Genomic DNA, 23,600 nt, shown 5'->3' on the forward strand with positions numbered 1-23,600 from the left:
TAGATCTGTTTTAAAAAATTGGCCCGCCCGTGATTATTTTATAATAATCCACACTTGAATTTTTTCTATGTACATACAAAACATCGTGTACGATTTACAAGTTTTAATTGAAAAATGTATGTGAACTTGAATATTTCACCTGTATACGGGCATAAACATATACAAAATTGCAATCTTTTCTTTAATAAGATCCTACGTTTGATTAGAACAAAACTGGAACGACATTTACTTTGAATGAATTTTAAATGTTTTTAAATTACCTGCACTTGCTTGGAGTGAATTAATTAAATGTTTTAAAAAAAACTGTTGCAACAACAACAACAACAAAATACTGTTGCATCTGTTCCAAATAATGAACAAAGCTCGCAACAAATTAAACATGTTGTCGTACATAGCAGCAATGTAGCCATTTTTCATCGTTCATAAACTAATGCAAACATTGAGAGTTTCAATAGGATACATATTGAAACTTGTTGTATCATTTATTATTTTAAATTGCAGGTATTTCAGAATCAATCCGTTTTAAACACCCACGATTGTTTTTAAGGGAGACCACTGGGACGTGTACTTTACTTTTATTATCAATGAAGCTGCATGCCTTTATTATCTATTTTGACCTGGCACTGAAGTAATATTCTTTGCCAATATATTTAAGATAAAATAACACATAATCAATAAACTAATTGTAGAATTGTCAACATTTATATTTTTATGTTTGACTATGTTGAATTTACAATATATTGCATTCGAATTGTTCTTTACTACGAGATGAAATGTAATCAGCCGTGTGATAATTATGTATTATTAACGTAATTATCAATGTTATCAATGAATTATTTGATTTGCAGAGGGTAAAACAAGTAAAAAGATCACCATATGCCTGGATTTTACGCAGTGTGCGAATTGTAACACATTACGACCGCGAAAAGAAGATTTTACTTTACTATAATTCATTTTATTTTCGAAAGAAAATGATCAAAATCCAATATGGCGGCGATTGCTCCTGACAAAATTATGTCGATGTCAACATACATGTACACCATCGACGACCTTGTTCTAGCTACCATAACTTGAAATGTCGCTTTTTATGATTTTTGACTGGCGCGACTTTGTACAGGTCTGTGAATACAATATAAATTGTTCGCTGAAGTTTCTTTAGCTATCGACGACCTTGACAATTTTGACGAGTAAACAATCAATTGCAGCAACTGACACTTTATTTGACTTAATATACAGGGCAATACGTTTTCCGACTTAGGAAGACGAATTTAAGGACGCGCAGAACATGTTTTTTATATAATGTTATGGGTATGCCGTGTGTGATCCGTTGCATCAATGGCGCCCATGTTAAAATCATTTCCCCGATAACAGGGAACGACAAAAGTACAAACAAAAACCAAAACAAGTTCGAACTAGTAACTTACCTTTAATTATCCTTTTAAATCCATCTAATAATCCATTTATCTCAATAATTGACGATTTTGCATCTAGGGTCTTTAATAATTATTTTAGCATAGTTGAATAATGACTCTTATGCCATCCTATCACTATATTCAAATGAGTTTATGAACTCAATAAACTTTCTTCTGCGTCACACGCTACGTCATTTAGTCTACATTACTGCTGTTCAACTGAACCGGAGCATGTTATCTAATAATAGCCGTTGGTAAACTCGGTTGCATTTGCAGATTTCTGCATACAAACATAATTATGTTTAAACTTGCACAATGCTTTATTTATCTGTGGTAAATGCCCTTATTGTACAAGAAAATAATTTAATATATAACTACACAAATAATGGAAAACATTCCGTACACAACAGATAAATGAGTAGATAATACCCGTGTACAAAATGGGACGTTCCCAATTCCAGTGTGATGCTATTTTTAACATCTTATACTTTACACAGCTCTATGCCTAACGTGAATTAAATAGGAAAGCAAACATTGCAGATTATTTATGAATTGTGCGATATGTGTATGGCTTGTTGTACATTCTTAATTTTTAAGTTAAAGTTCGATCAATGAACCAAACAATATCGACCTAATTTTAGCGCATATCGCATGACGTCATTTGAAAAGTAGTCCGTGCACGCGAAAGTTATATTCCACAGTGTTGAAGACAGGCTAGTATATTCCACAACGTGTTATACCGTCAATGTCGCGTTGAAAATGGGAAAAAAATATTTATATACGACGATGAGACATGGAATTCGAAAACATAAATATATGTCAAAACAAATGAAGACTGACAAAACCATTTTACACTCAAAAGTTGTGTCAAATAAATTGACTCTTTATTTCATATTAATTGGTACATCGACGTTTTTTCAAAATAAATATATACAAGTTTTAACACAATGCATATTCCCTCTTTTAAATCACACATAAACTACTAAACACATTTAAACCAAAAATACAATGGCCAAATTTATATTTATATACACGCCTCCTGTGGAATACAAACCCACGTCTAAAGTACTTGCATACTTTTAAAATGAAAACTTCACAACACCGGACGTCTCGTTATCGATAATACGTTTTCGTATTTAGCAGTGCTTCTATTTAACAACTAGTAATGATTATCACTCGCTCTCAAAAAGTGTCACCGGGAACAATGGTTTATTTTATCAAATAATCATTGTATTGACCTTATATTAAAAATTGACCTTATATTACAAATACAACATAGTCAAGATCTACACAAAAATCGAATTATAAAAAAATGAATCATCGATATGCCCCTTTAATGATTCTGAAATATATACTAGTTAGAATAAACACATTAAAGTTGCATCTAAATCCCTTTAAATGCGGCATCTTATGTATAAAACGAAAATTGTACAAAATATTGTCTTTTGAGCCATAAGAATCATAAAAATATACACGTATGCGCTATTTCAGTCTTCATGCTTTATTATTTTGTCAACATATTATATCTGCCTCTTGTTCGACTTTATTTATTACAACTAGAAACTTTCCTTATATAAATTCTTTTTGCTCCGGGCTTCAGGCAAGTTGTTAAGCGTGAAGACTGTTTATCGTAATGAAGAGTGTAACTCAATTAACAACGGTAAAATTAAAAACATAAAAGTTTTTACCACGAACTTTATTGTGCTATTACACTAAATGTTATAGTGCTAGCCGCGCTACTAGGTAGACCAAACGCAACCGGGTCAGAAGGTGCGTGAGGACATGACGTCACAGTGTATTCAATGACGTCATGTACTTAAGACGGATTGTTTTACCTGCAAAATCGTTTACATTTTTTTAAATTTTGAACAAAGACGTACTGATAAAATATCATCTAAGAATTGTTTGTGCACATTGTTTATAGATAATATACTTGTATATTTGATCCGACGCAACACGATTCAAGCTCTGCGAGATTAAATAAATATCTTGATCTCGATCAAATAGATTGCGACTGTTCAAAATGATTTGTGCGCCAGGCTAAATATATATAATAAGTATGTTTGTGGAATGTGATTTATTTAAATATTTGATGTAAGCACCAACTATTTAATTCTAGTGCACATGCCATTTTATTAACTTTAGTTACTGCTTCGTATTTAAATTGCAATCTGCGATGCGTGCAGCTTTGTCTAAAATTGGGTGCAGTTTGATAACTTCTTTTTAAATTAAGGTCATTTTTATCGTAACGTTAAGTTAGAATTTTACCCGAAATCCAAAACGTGAATTTAAGTCCGCAATCGTTCTCGTAAACCCAGTTCTTTAAAATTCTATTGGATCTGTCGTTAATCTGTTATATCTAGTCTAGCTAAATTACCTTCTACTTAATTTTGATATTGGATGTGTGCAGTATTTTTACCATGGACTTTAAAGTGATTCTAGTATTACCATGAACTTTACAGTTCCATTACCCTGAGATTTATACTGATATTATCCTGAACCTTAAAGTGACATTATCCTGAACTTTATAGTGCTAGCCGCATTACTGGGTAGACCGGGCGGGACCGGGTCTCAAGGTTCGTAAGAATATGACGTCACAGTGTATTCGATGACGAAATTTTATTAGCGTAGATTAGGACTGGGGATCAATTTTAACAGATGCACAAATCATTTTCGCTTTATGTTATTTTTGTATATTCTAATGACTATTGAGACATCAATTTTAAGACGATGGATAAATATAATGGTTAACTGGCCGCATGTTTTTATATTTATATTGAAGTGTTTCACGAGCTTAATTTCGGACATTGCAAATTATTTGAGATATTTTAGCCTCTTTAATTTAATCTCGCTAAATTAAAATTTGCACTTTTACATTTCTTATCAGTTTCATGACTCAAACTTATTTATTAAAATATCAAGGCTACATATTTTACGAGTACTGTAGCATAACGGGTTGTTTTTTTGCAAATGATTTGTTAACAAAGACAGAATTTTTAAAATGCGTAAACACATGTATGTATTATACATTTATGAAAATATTCGATGTATTTCACTACACGGCTTCACATGTTAACAGATTTCTGCTTTGGGCAGTGTGCTGATCAAAAATGCATACGTTATGTAAGATGCTTTGTCACGTGTTATGTCGCTCGTTGTGTATCACATTGAACGCTACGGCTACGCAGTCAGTGTTGCTGTGTTTGTTGTTATGTTTCACAGCTCACATGAGTCGTGTTCTGAGAAAACTGGGCATAATGCATGAGCGTTAAGTTTTCGTCCCAGATTAGCCTGTGCCTACTGCAGGGACGACACTTTCCGCTTTTATGTCTTTTTTCGTTAAAATTAAGTCTCTTCTTAGCAAAAATCCCAATAAGCCGGAAAGTGTCGTCCCTGATTAGCCTGTGCGGACTGTTCATCCTAATCTGGGACGACACGCTACGCACAACCATTAAACCTCTTTTTCACAGAGCACGGACGATATCAGTATGACAAGACATTGAACTTTTTTCCATTAGCTTATGTGGGACATGATGTGACAAAATGTAAAACTGGTTTAAGGTTGAATGTTCAGACTTTTTAATGCCCCCTTATTTCTACAGCAAATTAGATTTGATACAATCTTTAGCTGCTTAATTTTAAATACGAATAGTACACTACCGGCTAATATTTTTAAAGGTTCTCATAATAGCTGTCTTACACATGAAATAGACCAGCAAATATGTGTCTTGTTTAATATACACCTATTATTATAAAGTCTTTTGACATTATGACGTCATAGCAACATGTACCGCGCATTGCTTTTGTTTACCGTCTGCTTTCGCTCTGTATATTTATGTTTGCATTCACGCTAAGGCTTAAGCGCCAACGCAAGCGCCCCTAACACAGCCGCCAGCGGCACAACTTCAGGTATGGAGAACCCGCAAACGTCCCGGATGGGTTCCGGTCAAGGTGGTGGTATGGGCGCGCTCAGCGGAATGGGCGCACTCGGTGATATGGGATCACTCGGTGGGGTGGGCGCTATGGGCGGAATGGGTGGGCTCGGCGGCATGGGTGCGCTTGGCGCTCTACTAGAAGGCGGCGAAGGGCTTGGGCTTGCGTCCATGCTTGGTGGAATGGGAGGCATTGCGCTGGCGTCCATGATGAACCCGGATGCGCCAGGTAACTGCAAACGCATAACGTAATATATCTCTATACGACTATGGCGTCATTGTTTTTTTTATTTCATTGTATAGCGTTGGTTTCGCTCGCCAGCGAACGAGCGATGACTGGCTGCACGAGAAAATTTATTCCAGTCAAGGTTTCGTTACTTTAATGCTCAAGCATAATATATTATATGTCACTCTTTATACAGTAAAGTATATAAGTTGAATACCTTGATAATCAGCTGGCATGCAGCCCTATACTTAGAGCTAGAAAATCACTTAATTATATAGTGAATAACTTATGTGTTTTATGCAGTATGCAAGCAAGAATATTTTGTGCTTTGTAATCAAGATAGACAAAAGCTGCAACACAATCGCGTCTGCAAAGGTATTTGTCAAATAATCTCAAATAACGTCTTCTTCCATACCACCACCACCATCATCATCGTCACTGTAACCTACACCACCAACAATAAATGGGTGGGTCTGCCCATATTCATTGCTAACAATCGCTATTTGTTCTTTCAGATTTCCTTACACCCGGGGCGTCAGGTACCTAGTTCATTCCCTCATATTCTTATAATTCATTTCATTTGAGTTTATTTCACAAATCAACATTCATAAAGCTGGGACATCCTAACTATCCTCATGAAAGGATTTAAATTAAAATAGTCAGCTAGTTTAAAAGCCAGACAAAGTATTTATTTTGTTCTAAAGAACAAAAATGACCTTGTTGGTAACATAGCGATATTTCTTATATTAGTTTTAGATTCTGCGATCTCATATGATGAAGGTACGACTATATTGTATATAATGGTACTTAAATATATTCATGCATTAAGAGAAGGATCAGGTTACTTCAGATATATATGGACTTGACACGTATAAGTATTGTCAAAGTGAGATTGGCCATAAAAAGCTGTTGCCCGTTTGCTGTGTATATTATTTTGATGTCTGAATGCAAAACAACAACAAAAAATGTGGGTTTTACCATTTGTATATTTGGTTAAAAAACGGTTGTTATACATTAAAAAGGGTTCCGAACTAATAAGACAAAACGGAATGAAATACACATTATATTCTAAACAAATTTTAATTTTTAATTTTGCATACATGTATACATTTTTGGAAGTGAAAATTAGCGTAAACAACTTCAATAGACAATTATTAGATTATAAAACGCGTTTGTTTGTTTAATTTCACACGACTAAGATTGCTTCGCATTAAACAATTATTTTATCTATAACTAGACATTAAATGATGCTTAAGACAAACGCCAATGTTAATAAGTGTAAATGCTAAACAAAGGATTATTGATAGAAATGATCTTGTTATAAATAAATAACGAAGTTTACTATCCTACAATTCTGGTAATATTACAAATTACCCATTTAATAACTAATTTGCGAGTACAGCATTTCTATTGCATGACCTTTTCACCTTTCTTCTTCTATGACACCAGTGCTCTCGTTGTTATGACAACTTCTGTCTAACTAACCTTGACAATCCGTCAATTGCAGGTAGGATGAACCCGTTCGGAGGGATGTTCGGCCAAATGAACGCCTAAACCCTGAATTCTAGGCGTTTGGAATTGAACTTTTGACCTGCGACCTTAGTACATGTACTCATACTGATGACACCAATGTGATAAAGAGGTCAAAAGAATGAAACATACATGAACGGATACACTTTTTTGGAAAATATACAACATACCTTGAATGAGTGTTGAAATTTATTCATGGTGATCATTTTTAGTTTTTGTATCGATATATTTGCGTTCTTACTGTACAACAACACAACGATGTTCCGTCTGAATAAGTGTGGACGATGTTAATAAAGGAAACTGCGTGAATGAAAAAGATACTTCAATAAACAAATGCTATTATTCAAGTTTTTTTTGTCAAATAAATTTCAGTCATACTCGAATATTAAAGAGACGCGCATCGCACTATTTTTTTGCGTGTTGTCTCATAGTAATTTTTTAGCACGACTATTATATATGAAATATATATAGTGGAGCTATCCTACTCACACCGGCGTCGGCGTAACCGTCTGCGTTACCGTTAGCGTCTGCGTTAGCGTGCAAATATTAAAGTTTTCGTACTACCTCAATTATTTTCATTGTCCCTTGACATATTGCTTTCATATTTTGCATACTTGTTTACCAACATGACCCCAACCTATAAACAAGAGCAGACAACTCTATCAAGCATTTTGTTATAATTATGGCCCCGTTTCAACTTAGAATATGCAGCAAATGTTAAAATTTTCGTAGTACCCCATTTATTTTCATTGTCCCTTGACATATTGCTTTTATATTTTGATACTTGTTTAGCAACATCATCCCAACCTATAAACAAGAGCAGACAACTCTATCAAGTATTTTGTCATAATTATTTCCCCTTTTATACTTAGAAAATGCATATTATTGATAAATCTATGTTACAGTTTGCGTACTACCCCAAATATTTCCTATATCCTTTGACAAGTTATTTTATATGTTGCAAATTTGTTAACCAACATGACCCCAACCTATAAACAAGAGCAGATCACTGCATCAAGCATTTTGACATAATTATGTCCCCTTTTACACTTAGATAATTGAACATTTTGCTTTAATTGCCATAACTTCTTTATTTATTTATTATTATTTATTTATTTATTTTTATTATTTATGATAATATTTTATTATTACTTTGACAAAACAACACTTACCTGAATACCACAATGGATTCCACCCAAACAATACCCCACGCCCCTACCCAGAATCCCTTCCCACCCCCACCTCCCCAATTTTTTGTTTAAACAACATCTAATAAATTACCACATCCCATCACACCCCCCTCCTACCCCCACCCTCTACCCCCACCCCCATTTGGTTTTTAAACATCATGTAATAAATTACCCCACCCCATATTATACCCCCTTCTCCCTCATGTAATAAATTACCCCACCTCATATTATACCCCCTCCCCCCCGAACTTTCACCCCCCCCCAACCTCTCCCCCCAACTTTTTTTCAAATATCATGTACTAAATTACCACACCCCACATAATACCCCCCTCTCACCCCCCAACCTCACCCCTCACAACTTCCCCCCCCCATTTTTTTAAACATCATCTTATAAATTACCACACCCCACATTATACCCCCTCTCACCCCCACACCCCACCCCTCCCACCCCCCCACAATTTTTTAACATCATGTTATAAATAACCACACCCCACATTATACCCCCCTCTCCCTCATGTAATAAATTACCCCTCCTCACATTATACCCCCCTCTCACCCCCTCCCCCCCCCGAACTTTCCTCCCAACCTCTCCCCCCCCAATTGTTTTAAAACATCATGTACTAAATAACGCCACCCCACATTATACTGCCACTCTCACCCCCCCCCCCAACCTCATCCCTCCACAACCTCTCCCCCAATTTTTTTTGAACATCATCTAATAAATTACCACACCCCACATTATACCCCCCACTTACCCCCTCCCTCCGAACCTCCCCCTCCCCCAATTTTTCTTAAACATCATCTAATAAATTACCACACAGACATTATACCCCCTCTCACCCCCCTCCCCCCGAACCTCCCCCCCATTTATTTTTATTTGTATACATCATCTAATAAATTACCACACATCACATTATACTCCCCTCTTAACACCCCACCCCCACTCCTCACTGACCCAAAACATTTTTTTTCTTTAAAACATGGTTACAAAAAAAACATATTTATTTTATTTTTGAATGACCGTCCAAACTTCCCACCCAAGCTATTGCTATCAAACTTTACATATTACTTTCTTTCATGTCTTTACAAATGTTCAATACATTGTGGACAATATACCTAAACTATTACCTTGACCTTACTGAATAATTTGACCAAGTTTCCCATGATGGCTTACGTTATACTGTCAAGCAATCGAATAGTCGAGCGCGCTGTCCTCTGACAGCTCTTGTTTGTATGCCAAGCCTAAAGGCACATTTCTTCGATTTTCATTTGCACGCATGCGTTTTAAATAATTCAGCTTTACCAAACAAATAGTTGGACTCGCTAATTCAAATTTGGCATAACGATGGAGAAGAACAGATTTTTAAATTTGTTTAAATAATGTGTTCGACTCAACTTTGCTTCATTAAAAAGTATGTTTTATTTACTTTTTCTCATAATGTCAAGGCCGATGATATGACTCTCAAATGAGATCCACTTACAAAATGCATCGTACAGCGTTAAATGTCTTCATGGTGAGCATGCGTAATGAGTATTTCCTTCTGATTATGCGCATGCTCAAGAACAATAATCCATATCGCGCATGCCTGCATGTTGTGTCAGAGCACGTTTTTTTTGCATGTGTTAAAAACGTCGTGTGAGGTACACTTTATCATTTTAGAGGCAACCATGCGTTGACAAGCGCTTTACTAAATGCCTTAGGGGGGGGAATTTAGCTATCCAGGGTCAAGGTCAGGTCCCAGGTCGGACCGGTCAGACCGGTAGCCAGAGGCGGCCTGGAACGGACAGGTCTGGCTTTGAGCTGGGAGCAAGCGTTCCAGTAGGAGACCGGGCGCAGCAGGAACTGCAACGCGCGCAGGAAACGCAACGCCGGCAATAGGAAGTTGTGCGTCGCCAGCAGGAAGAGCAACAGAGGCTGCGGGAGCGGCAGCAACGGCAACGCGAGGAGCAGCTACGACAACAACAACAAGCCCAACAGGCGGCTGTGGCAGTCCGTAAGTTATAAAGTTATAGCCTCTATGATTGTTCAATGATATTTTGCACAGAATGTTGCAATTATAAACATGTGTAATTTAGCTTTTGCTGTAAAAAACCCAGACTTAAATAAAGTTCGAAACTCGTAATTCGATTAGTCGCTTTCGTATGCCGCATCCACGAAATTTTAATTCGCAAATCCTCATCTTTAACTTCTGTTTATAAATCGCTTTCATCACTAATAATAAAAGAATAATAATGATATTATTTATAACAAAAGATAAATAATTATTTGTGTAGTAGTCCTCGTCGGTTTATTTATCAAAAACATATTCTCCTCATCATCCTCAATATTTAAGTGATCAACACTTTTTTGGTCATCCGCTTTAAAGTAATACCTTCAACATCACCAATATTAACATTTTTAATTCAATCATCGACAAAATCATCATATTCTTCAATCACCAACAACAGCAACACATATGACCTCATCGAAGTCATCGTCATGATAAACAACGGCATTATCATCGCTGTCGTCACTTAGTGACTTACCGACACATCAATAACCCTTATAAGCAATACAAGAAAGATGGCTGGAATTGCTCTTGAAATTCTTGATATGGGCCTCGCTCTGGGAAAACGGGACTTATGAAAGTACGTTAAATGTAGTCCCAGAATCAGGGACGACACTTTCCGCTCGCACTGCTTTTTTCGGTTGAAGGAAGTCTCTTCTTAGCAAAGGTCCAGGTTAGGCAAAAAGTGTTGACTTTGATTAGCCTGTGCGGACAGTCATGATTGATGGCTGGAATACTACATCGTGAAATGCTTGAAATGCTTTATTTCAATCGCATCCCGCTCGTATATTCTGCAAGCAATACCTCAGTTGCTTACACGATCTACCTGCTGTATTTTCCAGCCATCAAATCCCCTACGAAGTCTCCAGGTGCGTCAGTACCCCCCGTCCAACCGCCCAATCCCGAGCCAGGTACGTCAGTACTCTCCTAACCCACCCCGTCCTGCCACACTCCCAAGCATCGAGAAATGTACGTCAGTTCTCCCCACCAGCCCCGTTCAATCGTCCAGCCCAGCGTAGGATACGTCAGCACTCTCCTCACCCAACCCCGTCCAACTCCCAAACCCCGAGCAATATACGTCATTCCCCACCTCGCCCCAATACCGCCAAACCATCCAACCCCGAGTAGATATGGCAGTGTTCTCTTCACATCTCCCCTCAAACCGCCAAGCCCTGAGCAAGATCGGTATGGTTCAAATGCCCAAACTGTGTCCCTCGCTTCAGGACCAAAAATGTGGACAATGATAACGCAGCAGAGCCAACAACAAACTCAGCAACAGAGGCGTACTAATCCTCGACCCGGTATGTTACCATGGTGTAAATACTAGTTGACTGATTGATTGGGTAATTGATTGATTGCTTGAGTTATTGACTGACTGATTCATTGATTGACTGATTGATTGAATGATTGGTTGTTTGGTAGATTTCTTGATTTATTGATTGGATGGTTGGTTGGTTGATTTAATGATTTATTTATTGATTGATTGTCTTAATTTGGATTTCACAGTACTTTGACAACTAACCCAAACGCTGCAGTACGTTGTTTGTTATTTTTCTCGCTGTTTTTTTTTACATAAGTCATTCATATAACGGCGGTCACACGACGCCGGTCAAACCGAGTTACACTTTCCCGGATTGGCAGGTTTATCAGTACGTAGTGTACTACGTTTGCTAGTACCTGTCAAATGCCTTTATTGAAACAGCAGTTGGAAGTTTGCCTCAAAAAGGATTTCAGGACTAATCATCAAACAAGTAATGTGTCCGAGCCTGGAATCGAACCGATCCTCGGTGTGTAGTCTAGAGCTCCAAGTTAGCAGGCCTGCTGCTTCGAAATGAAAGAAAAATATACATTTCAAAATTTTGTCTTTACAATCCACACTAAGAAGTCCTTGACCTCTTCTTCTGACATGTTTTATTTCAAAAGTGTTTTTGGTCCTTACAGATCGCATCCAAGGTGTACCGGATATGCCTCCACCTCCACCAAATACTGGAAGTCAGGCTGGTGAAGCCGGCGCCGGTGCCGCTGGAACGCCGGATATTATGCAGCAATTGATGGCCGTAATTGGAGGAGGAGGCGGACGTGTCGGCGCTGGGGGCATGGATACGAGCGGAATGGGCGGTACGTGCGAGCGCGTTAACTCACAAAGTATATTTGTATAGTGTACGGATAGGTCTTAATGTCTGGACCGCGTATCAGACGGTTAAGCTAGAATCGTATCAGACGGATGTAGGTCACAAACCGTCTGATTCAATGGTTTTGACTTTCGGACCGATTGTACGCTTAACTGTTTGATGCGAAACCATATGCTACCATTATACGTATTATACGGTTTACACTGAATAAATCTATTTTTAATACCCGTCATAAACCGTCTGATACGAATCGTATCATACGGTTTCGAATCAAACGGTTTAACGTACGAACCGGTCCAAAAGTCAAACCGGCCGATACGATCGTATCAGACGGTTTATTACCCCAAACCGTCTGATACGATTCTAGCTAACCCGTCAGATACGCGGTCCAGACATTTGGACAGTTACAGTTCGTACAGCCCACCGAGATGTCAACAAAACTTAAGTCTGTTTTAAATGTATCTGACCTCAGTCGCATCTATAATTGATTCGTATTACTATTCCAAAGCTGACATCACTGTAATTAATATAATATAATTCATGAGTATACGAAATATTTATTTACACACAATATTTTGATTGTATGCTTTGAAGTTTTTCTTTGATAAATATTTGCACAGTTATATGCAAAAGCCTTGCAATAATTTATTAATTTAAAACGGAGTATTTCTGATGATCGGGACATCTGCTCTGGTAGTTTAGTGTTTTATCCAGGCCGTTTTAGCGTGGCGCGGCGCGACGCCGCTTTTTTGAAGCGCCTCGCTTCCCCTTTCAAAGCAAATCAGCGCCACGCTGCCCTTTCAAAGGCCGCCGCCCTGTTTTCCGCCGTGCGCGACCTTATTGATAACATCTTAATTGCCTCTTAACCAAGCTATTATCAGCGAAGATTCGCGCGGTTGTGAATTCATCATGCGTGAATAACCATGTGTCAATATCAATCGATAATTTCAGTGGCTTTGTAACACTACCGGAGTGCACAGTTACTTAGGAGACTTGATGAAAACCTCGATGTTATTCACGTGGAAATTGTGCATTTCATGCATAATTCAGTTATATCAAAACATTTATTTTTACGCGTAATTAAATTTAAAAAAAAAGTTGTATCTGTAAAATATTGATTTGATTTCAATTTAATGCAAAACAGTTTTAAGTTAATAAAATTTAATTAACAGGGCTTGCACTAAGCGGCGTACGGCCGTATATTACGCCCGATAATTGTTTCCATACGCCGATTACAAAGCCCCATGACGTCCACTGTACTTCCTGAAAATTGGCCATACGCCGAAAATAGCAACCCGTGACATATTAAAGCTGTCGATTAAAATAACGCTCCGCCTCCTATCCAATACAATTGGCGCAGGCTCATATTAAAGCTGTCGATTAAAATAACGCTCCGCCTCCTATCCAATACAATTGGCGCAGGCTCACAGTAGATGTGTGTTGATGAATTGTAGCAGACGACAATCTTAACACGTTTGTTGTTCACGGTTAAGCAGAGCGCGCTTAATTGGAGCACGTGCTAGTTTATTGTCACGATGTTTTGATAACAATAACGTGTGAATGTCGGCAAAGAAGTTGATACCCCGTCTTGGACCCTGTTTGGCCAAAAGTTGTTAATTGTTGTAACAGTAGTAGACCTGCACCATTGGTTCAATTAAGAACATTTTGACCCGTTTGTAACTTGTCAAAATATGTTAATTGGCAAACACAGATATGAATTTTACAAAAATATTGAACTTGTACAACTTCTCATTCGTGTTTAGAATGTCGCAACGTACGCTTTCCGATTTTGGCATTCCACTTTCGACGAAACGTAAATTAGAAATTGATGCAAATTGCTTTGTAAGCAAAACAAGTTTATATCGGAGACCAATTAACGTGTATTGAATAAATTGACAATGAACAAAAGACAGTACGGCGCCGTTCCTAGTTACACTTTTTGCGAAATAAAATGTACACAATACAACACGTGGTCATGAAAGTTCAAAGTGAAAACAATACCCGTTTACAATTTAATGCGGCAACACTTTAATTTTAGTACATGCATATTTCACCATGTCATTTATTAAATAAAAATAAAATAATTAAGTTATTTGAAAGCCCAGTTGTCATATAAAGGATCCTCGACTTGAGTGCTGACAGGGAATCCAGTTGTATATCATGTATATCCTATGGTGTTTAAACTTGTTTTTTGTTACTACATGAAAATATAAAACACATAATAAAATATACATTCTGGATTTTGTTGGTTTAATTATTCAACAATAAATCTCAAAACTATACATACAATGTTTGTGTGTAACAAAGCTTGTTATTAAGTCACTATACAGATATATTTGTGCCCTTTTTATGGATGTCGCGCGCTTAAGTGCCCTTTTTTGAAATTTTGCACCACGCCCCTTTTCCTTCCTGTATAAAACATTATAGTTTCAAGGTGGCTTTGGCTCCTTTTCAGGACTCTCTTCACTGTTACTTGGGGGAGACGCCGGAGGGTTCGGAGGGACCGCGGGTGTCGGGCAAGGCGGTGCGAGTGGCGACCCATTTGGCATGGGAGTAGGTAGCTTGGACATGTTCGGAGGCGGATGGTTAGGAGGAGGGACCACAGGGGCACCGGATTTGTTTGGCTCGATGTTCCCAGTACAAGGGGCAGTAGATGCAAGTAAGTGCGCTGATAGGGTTACCATGTACGTCAACTTTTTCTAGACTGTTAAATAAGTTATTTCGTTTTGTTACGCGCATTATTGAGCTATTATCATGTTTAGCTCATGATGTCAATGGACGGTTTTGGCGACGTTGACAGAAGTAAACAAACACCACAAGAATTAGTTAAATACGAAATGATTCAATGACCGCATCAAATTATGTACAAGTAGTACTTCGAAATGATGACAATCTAATATATTATATATAGTTTTTCTAGATATTGATATAACAATACACAAAACGCATGACCTTGAGATAAAGCTATCTGGTATTCTACATACTAAAATATATCGGAATTAAGTAGCCACGTTAACGACATATATCTTGATATTAATTCAAAACGCTAGAGTTAAACAATTTTAAGTACACTGAACATTTTAGCGTGGATCTGAATAACTCATTAAAATAAAAGTAAAACCGACAATTTTAATGAAAACGCAAATAACGCATTTATTAATTATTTTTCTTTGCATTTCAGGTCACATGCGAGATTTTGTATTTAAATCGCATGCTCCCATTTTTATGTCTGTTTTGTTAATATTAAAGTAACGTGTGCGTTTGGAACCTAACATTTTGCATATATTGTTATTTCTCACACTTTCTATGCATGCACTGGTGATACTCGGCACAATGATGGTTTTGGGAAATGAAAGCACAACGTTGTTTCTAAATGTTATCGTAATTTTATTCATCTGAAAGATCCATCTTTCATTATCTTTCTATCTTTATTTTTTCTCCTCATTGTTTCGTCTCTGTCTGTGGCATGTAGATTATATTATATTATGCTTTCCGGTGGTTTATAGAAAAATATCAGTGAAATAAAACTGATATTTCACTGCTTCAAACAGTGAAAAATAACAGTGAAAAACATCGATATTTACTGTTCAATGACGTCATTTTTCGACGAAATGACGTCCTAAATCCAGCGAAATTATCCAGTTAAACTCTTTAACAATGTGAATAAACGGTAAAAAAAACCGATAAAATAAAAAGAAAATTTGTTGGATTCGATGGAATATCGATTTTAATTCACTTGTGATCATACAAATATATATTTTATATGATCACTCGTGAAATAAAATCGATATTGCATCAAATCCAACAAATATCCTCTATTTATTTCTCGATGTGATAATATTAATACATATTGAAATTATTATCCTTGAATGTGTAATTCTTTTGAATGTTGTTTATTCTAATTTAAAAAAACAACAAGACTATTTTATTGTTACGTTGGTAATCATTATCAACGCATGAAAACTCACGCTTCAGAAAAATTCCACCACGTACGAGTTCTTAAAAATAATGTCAGTTTATTTCACCGGAAGTTTGTTACATGTTCCAGATCCGTTTGGCTCTTCTCCCGGAGCAGGTATGGACCTGGGAGCTCTGTTCAGCGCTCTCTCTGGTGGTGCTGCCGGTGCTGGTGGTGCTGGAGGTGCTGGCGGTGCTGGCGGTGCAGGCAATACCGGTGCTGGAGCCGCAGCTCAGGCCGGAAGTGGCGCCCCAGCAGGCGCAGCTGGGATGGGAGCGGGGCAAGTAATGGATCCGTTTTCAATGGGAGGAACGCTAGGAGGCGCGGGAGCAGCAGGAATGGCCGCCGGTATGCTCCACCCTATGGGACCGAACCGTCCGTTTGTACCAGGTGAGCGCGAACCTTATTGAGACATACCCCATAATGAACGGGTCTTGTCGATCAGAGATCATAGGACAAACATAAGTTACGACTGAAACCTTAACTCAACACAAAATAACAGCTATTTCTTATATTTTAATCAAGTAAACGGCATGCGAAAGACTTTTGCTGTTAACAAAATCACTAATTTAATAATCTAAGAGGTTTGTGGTTAGCGGTTATACATCTTTACAAAATGCATCATAGTTTATATTTGACATCCGATGTTAAGTAAAACGGACTCAGGGACCATAGTCACCCTCATAATCTTGAAAGGTATGATCCTGATGGTATCAGATATAATATGGTCATTCTGTTGTAGCAAAGTTTTGTCTGACTTTTCATATTCGTCTCCTGCAGGCATGACCCCTGGTCTGGTCATGGATCTTATGAACGGCCGCCCTGGACCGGTGCCGATGGACATTGCACAGGAAGCGGCGGCTATGCGCGCCATGGGTATGACCCCGGACCAGATCTCCGACACTCTGGGAGACAAGATGCAGCTGCGCCAAAGCATGCCGTTGGGGGGCGCTTTAATGTCGGCCGCGCTCGGAGCGCAAGCGGGTTAGTGAATGCCTGGGATATTTTATTGTGAATAAAATAGGTTGTTCATAATGATGATGATTATGGTGATAATGATAATAATGATGGTGATTATTATGATGATGTTGATAATGATGATTATGATGATAATGATAATAATAATAATATAATAATAATAATAATAAGTAGTAGTAGTAAGTAGTAGTAGTAGTAGTAGTAGTAAGTAGTAGTAGTAGTAAAGTAGTAGTATTATAGTAGTAGTAGTAGTAGTAGTAGTAGTAGTAGTAGTAGTATAGTAGTAGTAGTAGTAGTCGTAGTAGTAGTAGTAGTAGTAGTAGTAGTATAACTAGTAGTAGTAGTAGTAGTAGTAATAGTAGTAGTAGTATCATTATTTTGATGGTGTGATGACGATGGTGAAGTGATAGCAAACAATAAGGTATGAACAAATGTGAATAGAAATGAAACTCGTTTGTTATTTTTGTTTTAGGCGCTCAATTCCCGGGCCTTGGTGGACTCGGCAGACCATTTTAAACACAGACCAACCAAACTTACAACGAGGCTTTCTTTTCAAAATGCAAAAAGCAGACCAATACTTGAGATTTGGACTACACAATTATGTTTTCGCGTTGATGTCAATATTAGTTTATACAGACAGTGTATTTTGCGCAACTTTTTGCATTTATTTATATTAATAAATTTCATATGATATTCAATATGTTTCTATTGTTAAACATGTACAGTTAAAAGGAAATGAACATTATGACAATATCACAAAGTGTGTAACGTTCTTTTTAAAAATTCATGCTTGTGTAGCTAACAAAACATAAAATAACATCAAAAAATGCTTTACGAGTTTTATTTGCTGATATGTGCATTTATTAAGAAGTCATAATTGTCTATCACAGTTTGTTGTAAAGAATGAGTCATGAAATGACACGCATGGTGCGGCAACGTTACTTATAACCGTTAGTTTTTAGAGTATGATAGAAGATATATAATTCAATTCTTAATTGTTCTACGATGTTGATTCACCCGCGCTTGCTCACCCATGGCGTCATCTCAACATAACGAAACTATATTATAGTGACAATTGTTTTATTAAAAATTGAGCGAGTTCCATCAGAATTATTGTTTATAATCTAAGAGCTACTATGACGCCGTATTTATCAATACTATTGAGAATGCAGCATGCTAAATCACAGCTAATATAACATGTCACTGTCGGTGGATCGAGCTTGGGGTTTAAGTATGGCTCCAAATAATATATACTACATTGAATCCAAACTATAATATATTATAATTTTCCGCATGCTTTATGATTTTCTATCAATAAATTGAATAGATTGGAGCAGAGCATTACGTATAATCAAATGCTATTAACCCTTGACCTCGAGCACTATATACAACAATAAGCACAATGTGCGAGCATGACCTATGCCATCGGTTCTGCTCTTTTTTGACGACCTGAGCTATCGGGATGTAGGGATCCTTTCTCAGGCTCTTACGTCGACAGGATAGGATAGCCAGTCTCTATGTGCTCAAACTAATTATTTTTATTATTATACCGGATTTATGTAGCGCCCTTTTCATGCAAGAGTGCACGTTCAAAGGCGCTTTACGTAAGAACATTTTACGTATCGCAGATACGAATACATTTTGCAACACTGTTTCAAAAGAAATCGATCAAAACTACTCAATTATACTATAAAACTACTCTATTATACTATAAGTACTACGTAAAAACATGCACAGTAACCCTAGATTAGAAAGATCAACAAAACACGATAAAACTACCCTATGTGTATAGCTATAAGACAATTAATGAAACAATAAGATCTAAAACTTAAACAATAAGTACTACGTAAAACAACAAAAAAACATGCACAGTAACCATAGATTTGAAAGATCGGCAAGACAAACCAGAGACAAAAGAGAGACAGAGACAAGGGTAACGTCAGGATACCATTACCACGAGTCCACAAACCCCCAAAGGAATAATTATGCTTCCTTTAAAAGGGTAAATTCAAGTTCATGCTGATTGTGACAAGGGTAACGTCAGGATACCATTACCACGAGTCCACAAACCCTCAAAGGAATAATTAAACTTCCTTTAAAAGGGTTAATTCAAGTTCATGATGATTGAGATTTTATATAATGAATTGAATAAACCACTGCTTATATTGCATAAAATTGGAGGAAGAGGTGAGTTTTCAGTACCTTTTTGAATGAATTCAGTGTTAGAGAACCTCGAATGTTTGAGGGAAGTGAGTTCCAGAGTTTGGGAGCAGCGTACATGAAACTTCGCTCCCCGTATGATACGGATTTTATCTTCGTTGGAATCACTAATGAAGTCGCTTCGTTCTTTGATCTTAAGTTTCGCCTTGGTTCGTAGACTTCAAGTAGGTTTTTCAGATATACAGGCGATTGTCCATTTAAGGCTTTGAACGCATTGGTAAGTATTTTGAAGTAGGATTCTTTTTTCTAGTGTAATTCTTTTAGGATCGGTGTTATGTGACTATAACGGGGTGTTCTTGTGATAACACGCGCCGCAGTGTTTTGACCATTTTGTAGTTTGTTGATAGTTGATGTTTGTGTTCCATACAGCAGTGCATTGCAATAGTCTAGCCGAGACGTGACAAGTGAATTGACCAAGGATTTTGTGGCATTTGGTGTAAGATATTGCCTGATGTGACCTATTTGCCTAATCGGACCGAAACATGATCTTCTTATAGCATTAATATGGTGTTCCATGTTCATTCTTGAATCAAACCAAGCACCGAGATTTCGAACGTATTGCGATGGTTTAATTGTCCAGTCCCATACTTTAATAGTTAACCCATCTACGTACTTGGCGTTGTTTTGACCTGAACATACTATGACCTCGGTTTTGTCGGTGTTAAGTTTGAGTATATTTGTATTCATCCACAAGATGATATCGTGGAGGCACTTTTCAACTCGATTTAGTGTTTCGTCTTGAGCTGCTCCATCGGTGGGTTCAAAGGAAAGGTAGAGCTGCGAGTCATCGGCGTAGAAGTGATGCCCGAGTCCATGTTTTTTTGCAAATTTCCCCAACAGGTTTAGTATACATGGTGTAAAATTTTGGGCCTAACACAGATCCCTGGGTACGCTGAAGGTCAGCAGCACTGATTCTGATACCTTGCCGTCAATGCTCACCGTTTGGAAGCGGTCAGATAGGTAGGAAGCTACCCACTGTAGTGGTTTTTTCAGCAAAGCCAACTGTTGTTAGAGGCGGTTTAAAAGGGTTATGTGGTCGATGGTGTCGAAAGCGGCAGAGAGATCCAGCATAACAAAGACAGTGACCTTTTTAATAATAACTAATAATTTTGTTTTGATAATATAATTTTAATTACATTTTAATACTAACTGAGGTGTTTACTCGACGAGGTCCGGAGAAGAAATAACTGTTCCGATACAAAAAGCGCGCTTATATTCTGCTTAATTATGTGTTTTTTTCTCGGACATGCCCATGTGTCATAGGGTTGCAGTGTTGTGACTTAATTGTCTACCAAAATAATGTGGTTCCGAACGTAAAGGGATCTTTTAACGTTTTGAAAAATTTACAAATTCACAAAAAAAAAGATTGATATTAGCAATTTTTTGTTTAGTTATGTTGTTGTTGTTTTTTTTTGCTAGGAAACATTAATACTGAACATTTACCATGCTCTAAAATATCCATAGTATGTACTTTTGGCGATTTAAAAAACTTATAATGGCCCGGCATTCTTTAGATCTGTTTTAAAAAATTGGCCCGCCCGTGATTATTTTATAATAATCCACACTTGATTTGTTTCTATGTACATACAAAACATCGTGTAAGATTTACAAGTTTTAATTGAAAAATGTATGTGAACTTGAATATTTCACCTGTATACGGGCATAAACATATACAAAATTGCAATCTTTTCTTTAATAAGATACTACGTTTGATTAGAACAAAACTGCAACGACATTTACTTTGAATGAATTTTAAATGTTTTTAAATTACCTGCACTTGCTTGGAGTGAATTAATTAAATGTTTTAAAAAAAACTGTTGCAACAACAACAACAACAAAATACCGTTGCATCTGTTCCAAATACTGAACAAAGCTCGCAACAAATTAAACATGTTGTCGTACATAGCAGCAATGTAACCATTTTTCATCGTTCATAAACTAATGCAAACATTGAGAGTTTCAATAGGATACATATTGAAACTTGTTGTATCATTTATTATTTAAAATTGCAGGTATTTCAGAATCAATCCGTTTTAAACACCCACGATTGTTTTTAAGGGAGACCACTGGGACGTGTACTTTACTTTTATTATCAATGAAGCTGCATGCCTTTATTATCTATTTTGACCTGGCACTGAAGTGATATTCTTTGCCAATATATTTAAGATAAAATAACACATAATCAGTAAACTAATTGTAGAATTGTCAACATTTATATTTTTGTGTTTGACTATTTTGAATTTACAATATATTGCATTCGAATTGTTCTTTACTACGAGATGAAATGTAATCAGCCGTGTTATAATTATGTATTATTAACGTAATTATCAATGTTATCAATGAATTATTTGATTTGCAGAGGGTGGATCGGCACAATCAGTAAGTAGCTTTTTAGTTTTATTGTTAACTTTTATTTTGTTGCAATCAACTTATAGGAGAATACTAGGTTAGCGTTGATACAGAAAGTTTATGTTGCGAGGCTTAGAACGCCAGGAGCGCGAGCCTTGGCGAGCGATTTCGGGTGTTTCGAGAGCCGAGCAAGAATAAACTTCTCTGTATTACACGCTAATCCTAGTATTCTATTTAATCCCATTTGATTTTTTTCCACGGACATTTAACATAAATAGATATAATAACCTTAACATAGTTTAATTCAGTCTTAAAAGCGCTTAAAATCTAACAATGTAACCATGCGTAGTGATATACATGTATTTGTTTCTGGTACGCAAAATTAGTCTTTAAAAAAATTTCAACCCACAAACTGTAAAACACAGTGCCTGGATTTACGCAGTATGCGAATTGTACACATACGACCGCGAAAAGAAGATTTTACTTTACTATAATTCATTTTATTTTCGAAAGAAAATGATCAAAATCCAATATGGCGGCGATTGCTCCTGACAAAATTATGTCGATGTCAACATACATGTACACCATCGACGACCTTGTTCTGGCTAACCATAACTTGAAATGTCGCTTTTTATGATTTTTGACTGGCGCGACTTTGTACAGGTCTGTGAATACAATATAAACTGTACTGCTGAAGTTTCTTTAGCTATCGACGACCTTGACAATTTTGACGAGTAAACCACCAATGCAGCAACTGACACTTTATTTGACTTAATATACAGGGCAATACGTTTTCCGACTTCGGGACGAATTTAAGGACGCGCAGAACATGTTTTTTTATATAATGTGATGGGTATGCCGTGTGTGATATCCGTTGGCATCAATGGCGCCCATGTTAAAATCATTTCCCCGATAACAGGGGAACGACAAAAGTACAAACAAAAACCAAAAAACGTTCCGAACTAAGACAGGCTAGTATATTCCACAACGTGTTATACCGTCAATGTCGCGTTGAAAATGGAAAAAAAAATATTTATATACGACGATGAGACATGGAATTCGAAAACATAAATATATGTAAAAACAATGAAGACTGACAAACCATTTTACACTCAAAAGTTGTGTCAAATAAATTGACTCTTTATTTCATATTAAATGGGTACATCGACGTTATTTCAAAATAAATATATACAAGTTTTAACACAATGCATATTCCCTCTTTTAATCACCACACATAACTACTAAACACATTTAAACCAAAAATACAATGGCCAAATTTATATTTATATACACGCCTCCTGTGGAATACAAACCCACGTCTAAAGTACTTGCATACTTTTAAATGAAAACTTCACAACACCGGACGTCTCGTTATCGATAATACGTTTTTGTATTTAGCAGTGCTTCTATTTAACAACTAGTAATGATTATCACTCGCTCTCAAAAAGTGTCACCGGGAACAATGGTTTATTTTATGAAATAATCATTGTATTGACCTTATATTAAAAATTGACCTTATATTACAAATACAACATAGTCAAGATCTACACAAAAATCGAATTAAAAAAAATGAATCGTCGATATGCCCCTTTAATGATTCTGAAATAGATACTTGTTAAAATAAA

General features: G+C 36.8%; 1 protein-coding gene across 18 annotated transcripts in view; it reads left to right on the forward strand.

Moving 5' to 3' along the window:
* LOC127869453 (nascent polypeptide-associated complex subunit alpha, muscle-specific form-like) overlaps positions 1-23,600 on the forward strand; it is a 99,606-nt gene that overhangs the window by 69,446 nt on the left and 6,560 nt on the right. For 4 of the 18 annotated variants that reach the window (XM_052412042.1, XM_052412056.1, XM_052412060.1 and 1 more), the window contains one exon: positions 6,086-6,109. The exons of 10 other annotated variants lie outside the window; for them this stretch is intronic. In XM_052412042.1, the coding sequence (XP_052268002.1) occupies positions 6,086-6,109 (24 nt within the window). Of the gene's footprint in view, positions 1-3,943; positions 3,989-6,085; positions 6,110-23,600 lie in introns of all 18 variants that reach the window. 4 more of the 18 variants (XM_052412044.1, XM_052412051.1, XM_052412043.1 and 1 more) reach the window with 2 other exon arrangements.

Source organism: Dreissena polymorpha, chromosome 2, assembly GCF_020536995.1.
Source record: "Dreissena polymorpha isolate Duluth1 chromosome 2, UMN_Dpol_1.0, whole genome shotgun sequence".
Lineage (NCBI taxonomy): Eukaryota > Metazoa > Mollusca > Bivalvia > Myida > Dreissenidae > Dreissena > Dreissena polymorpha.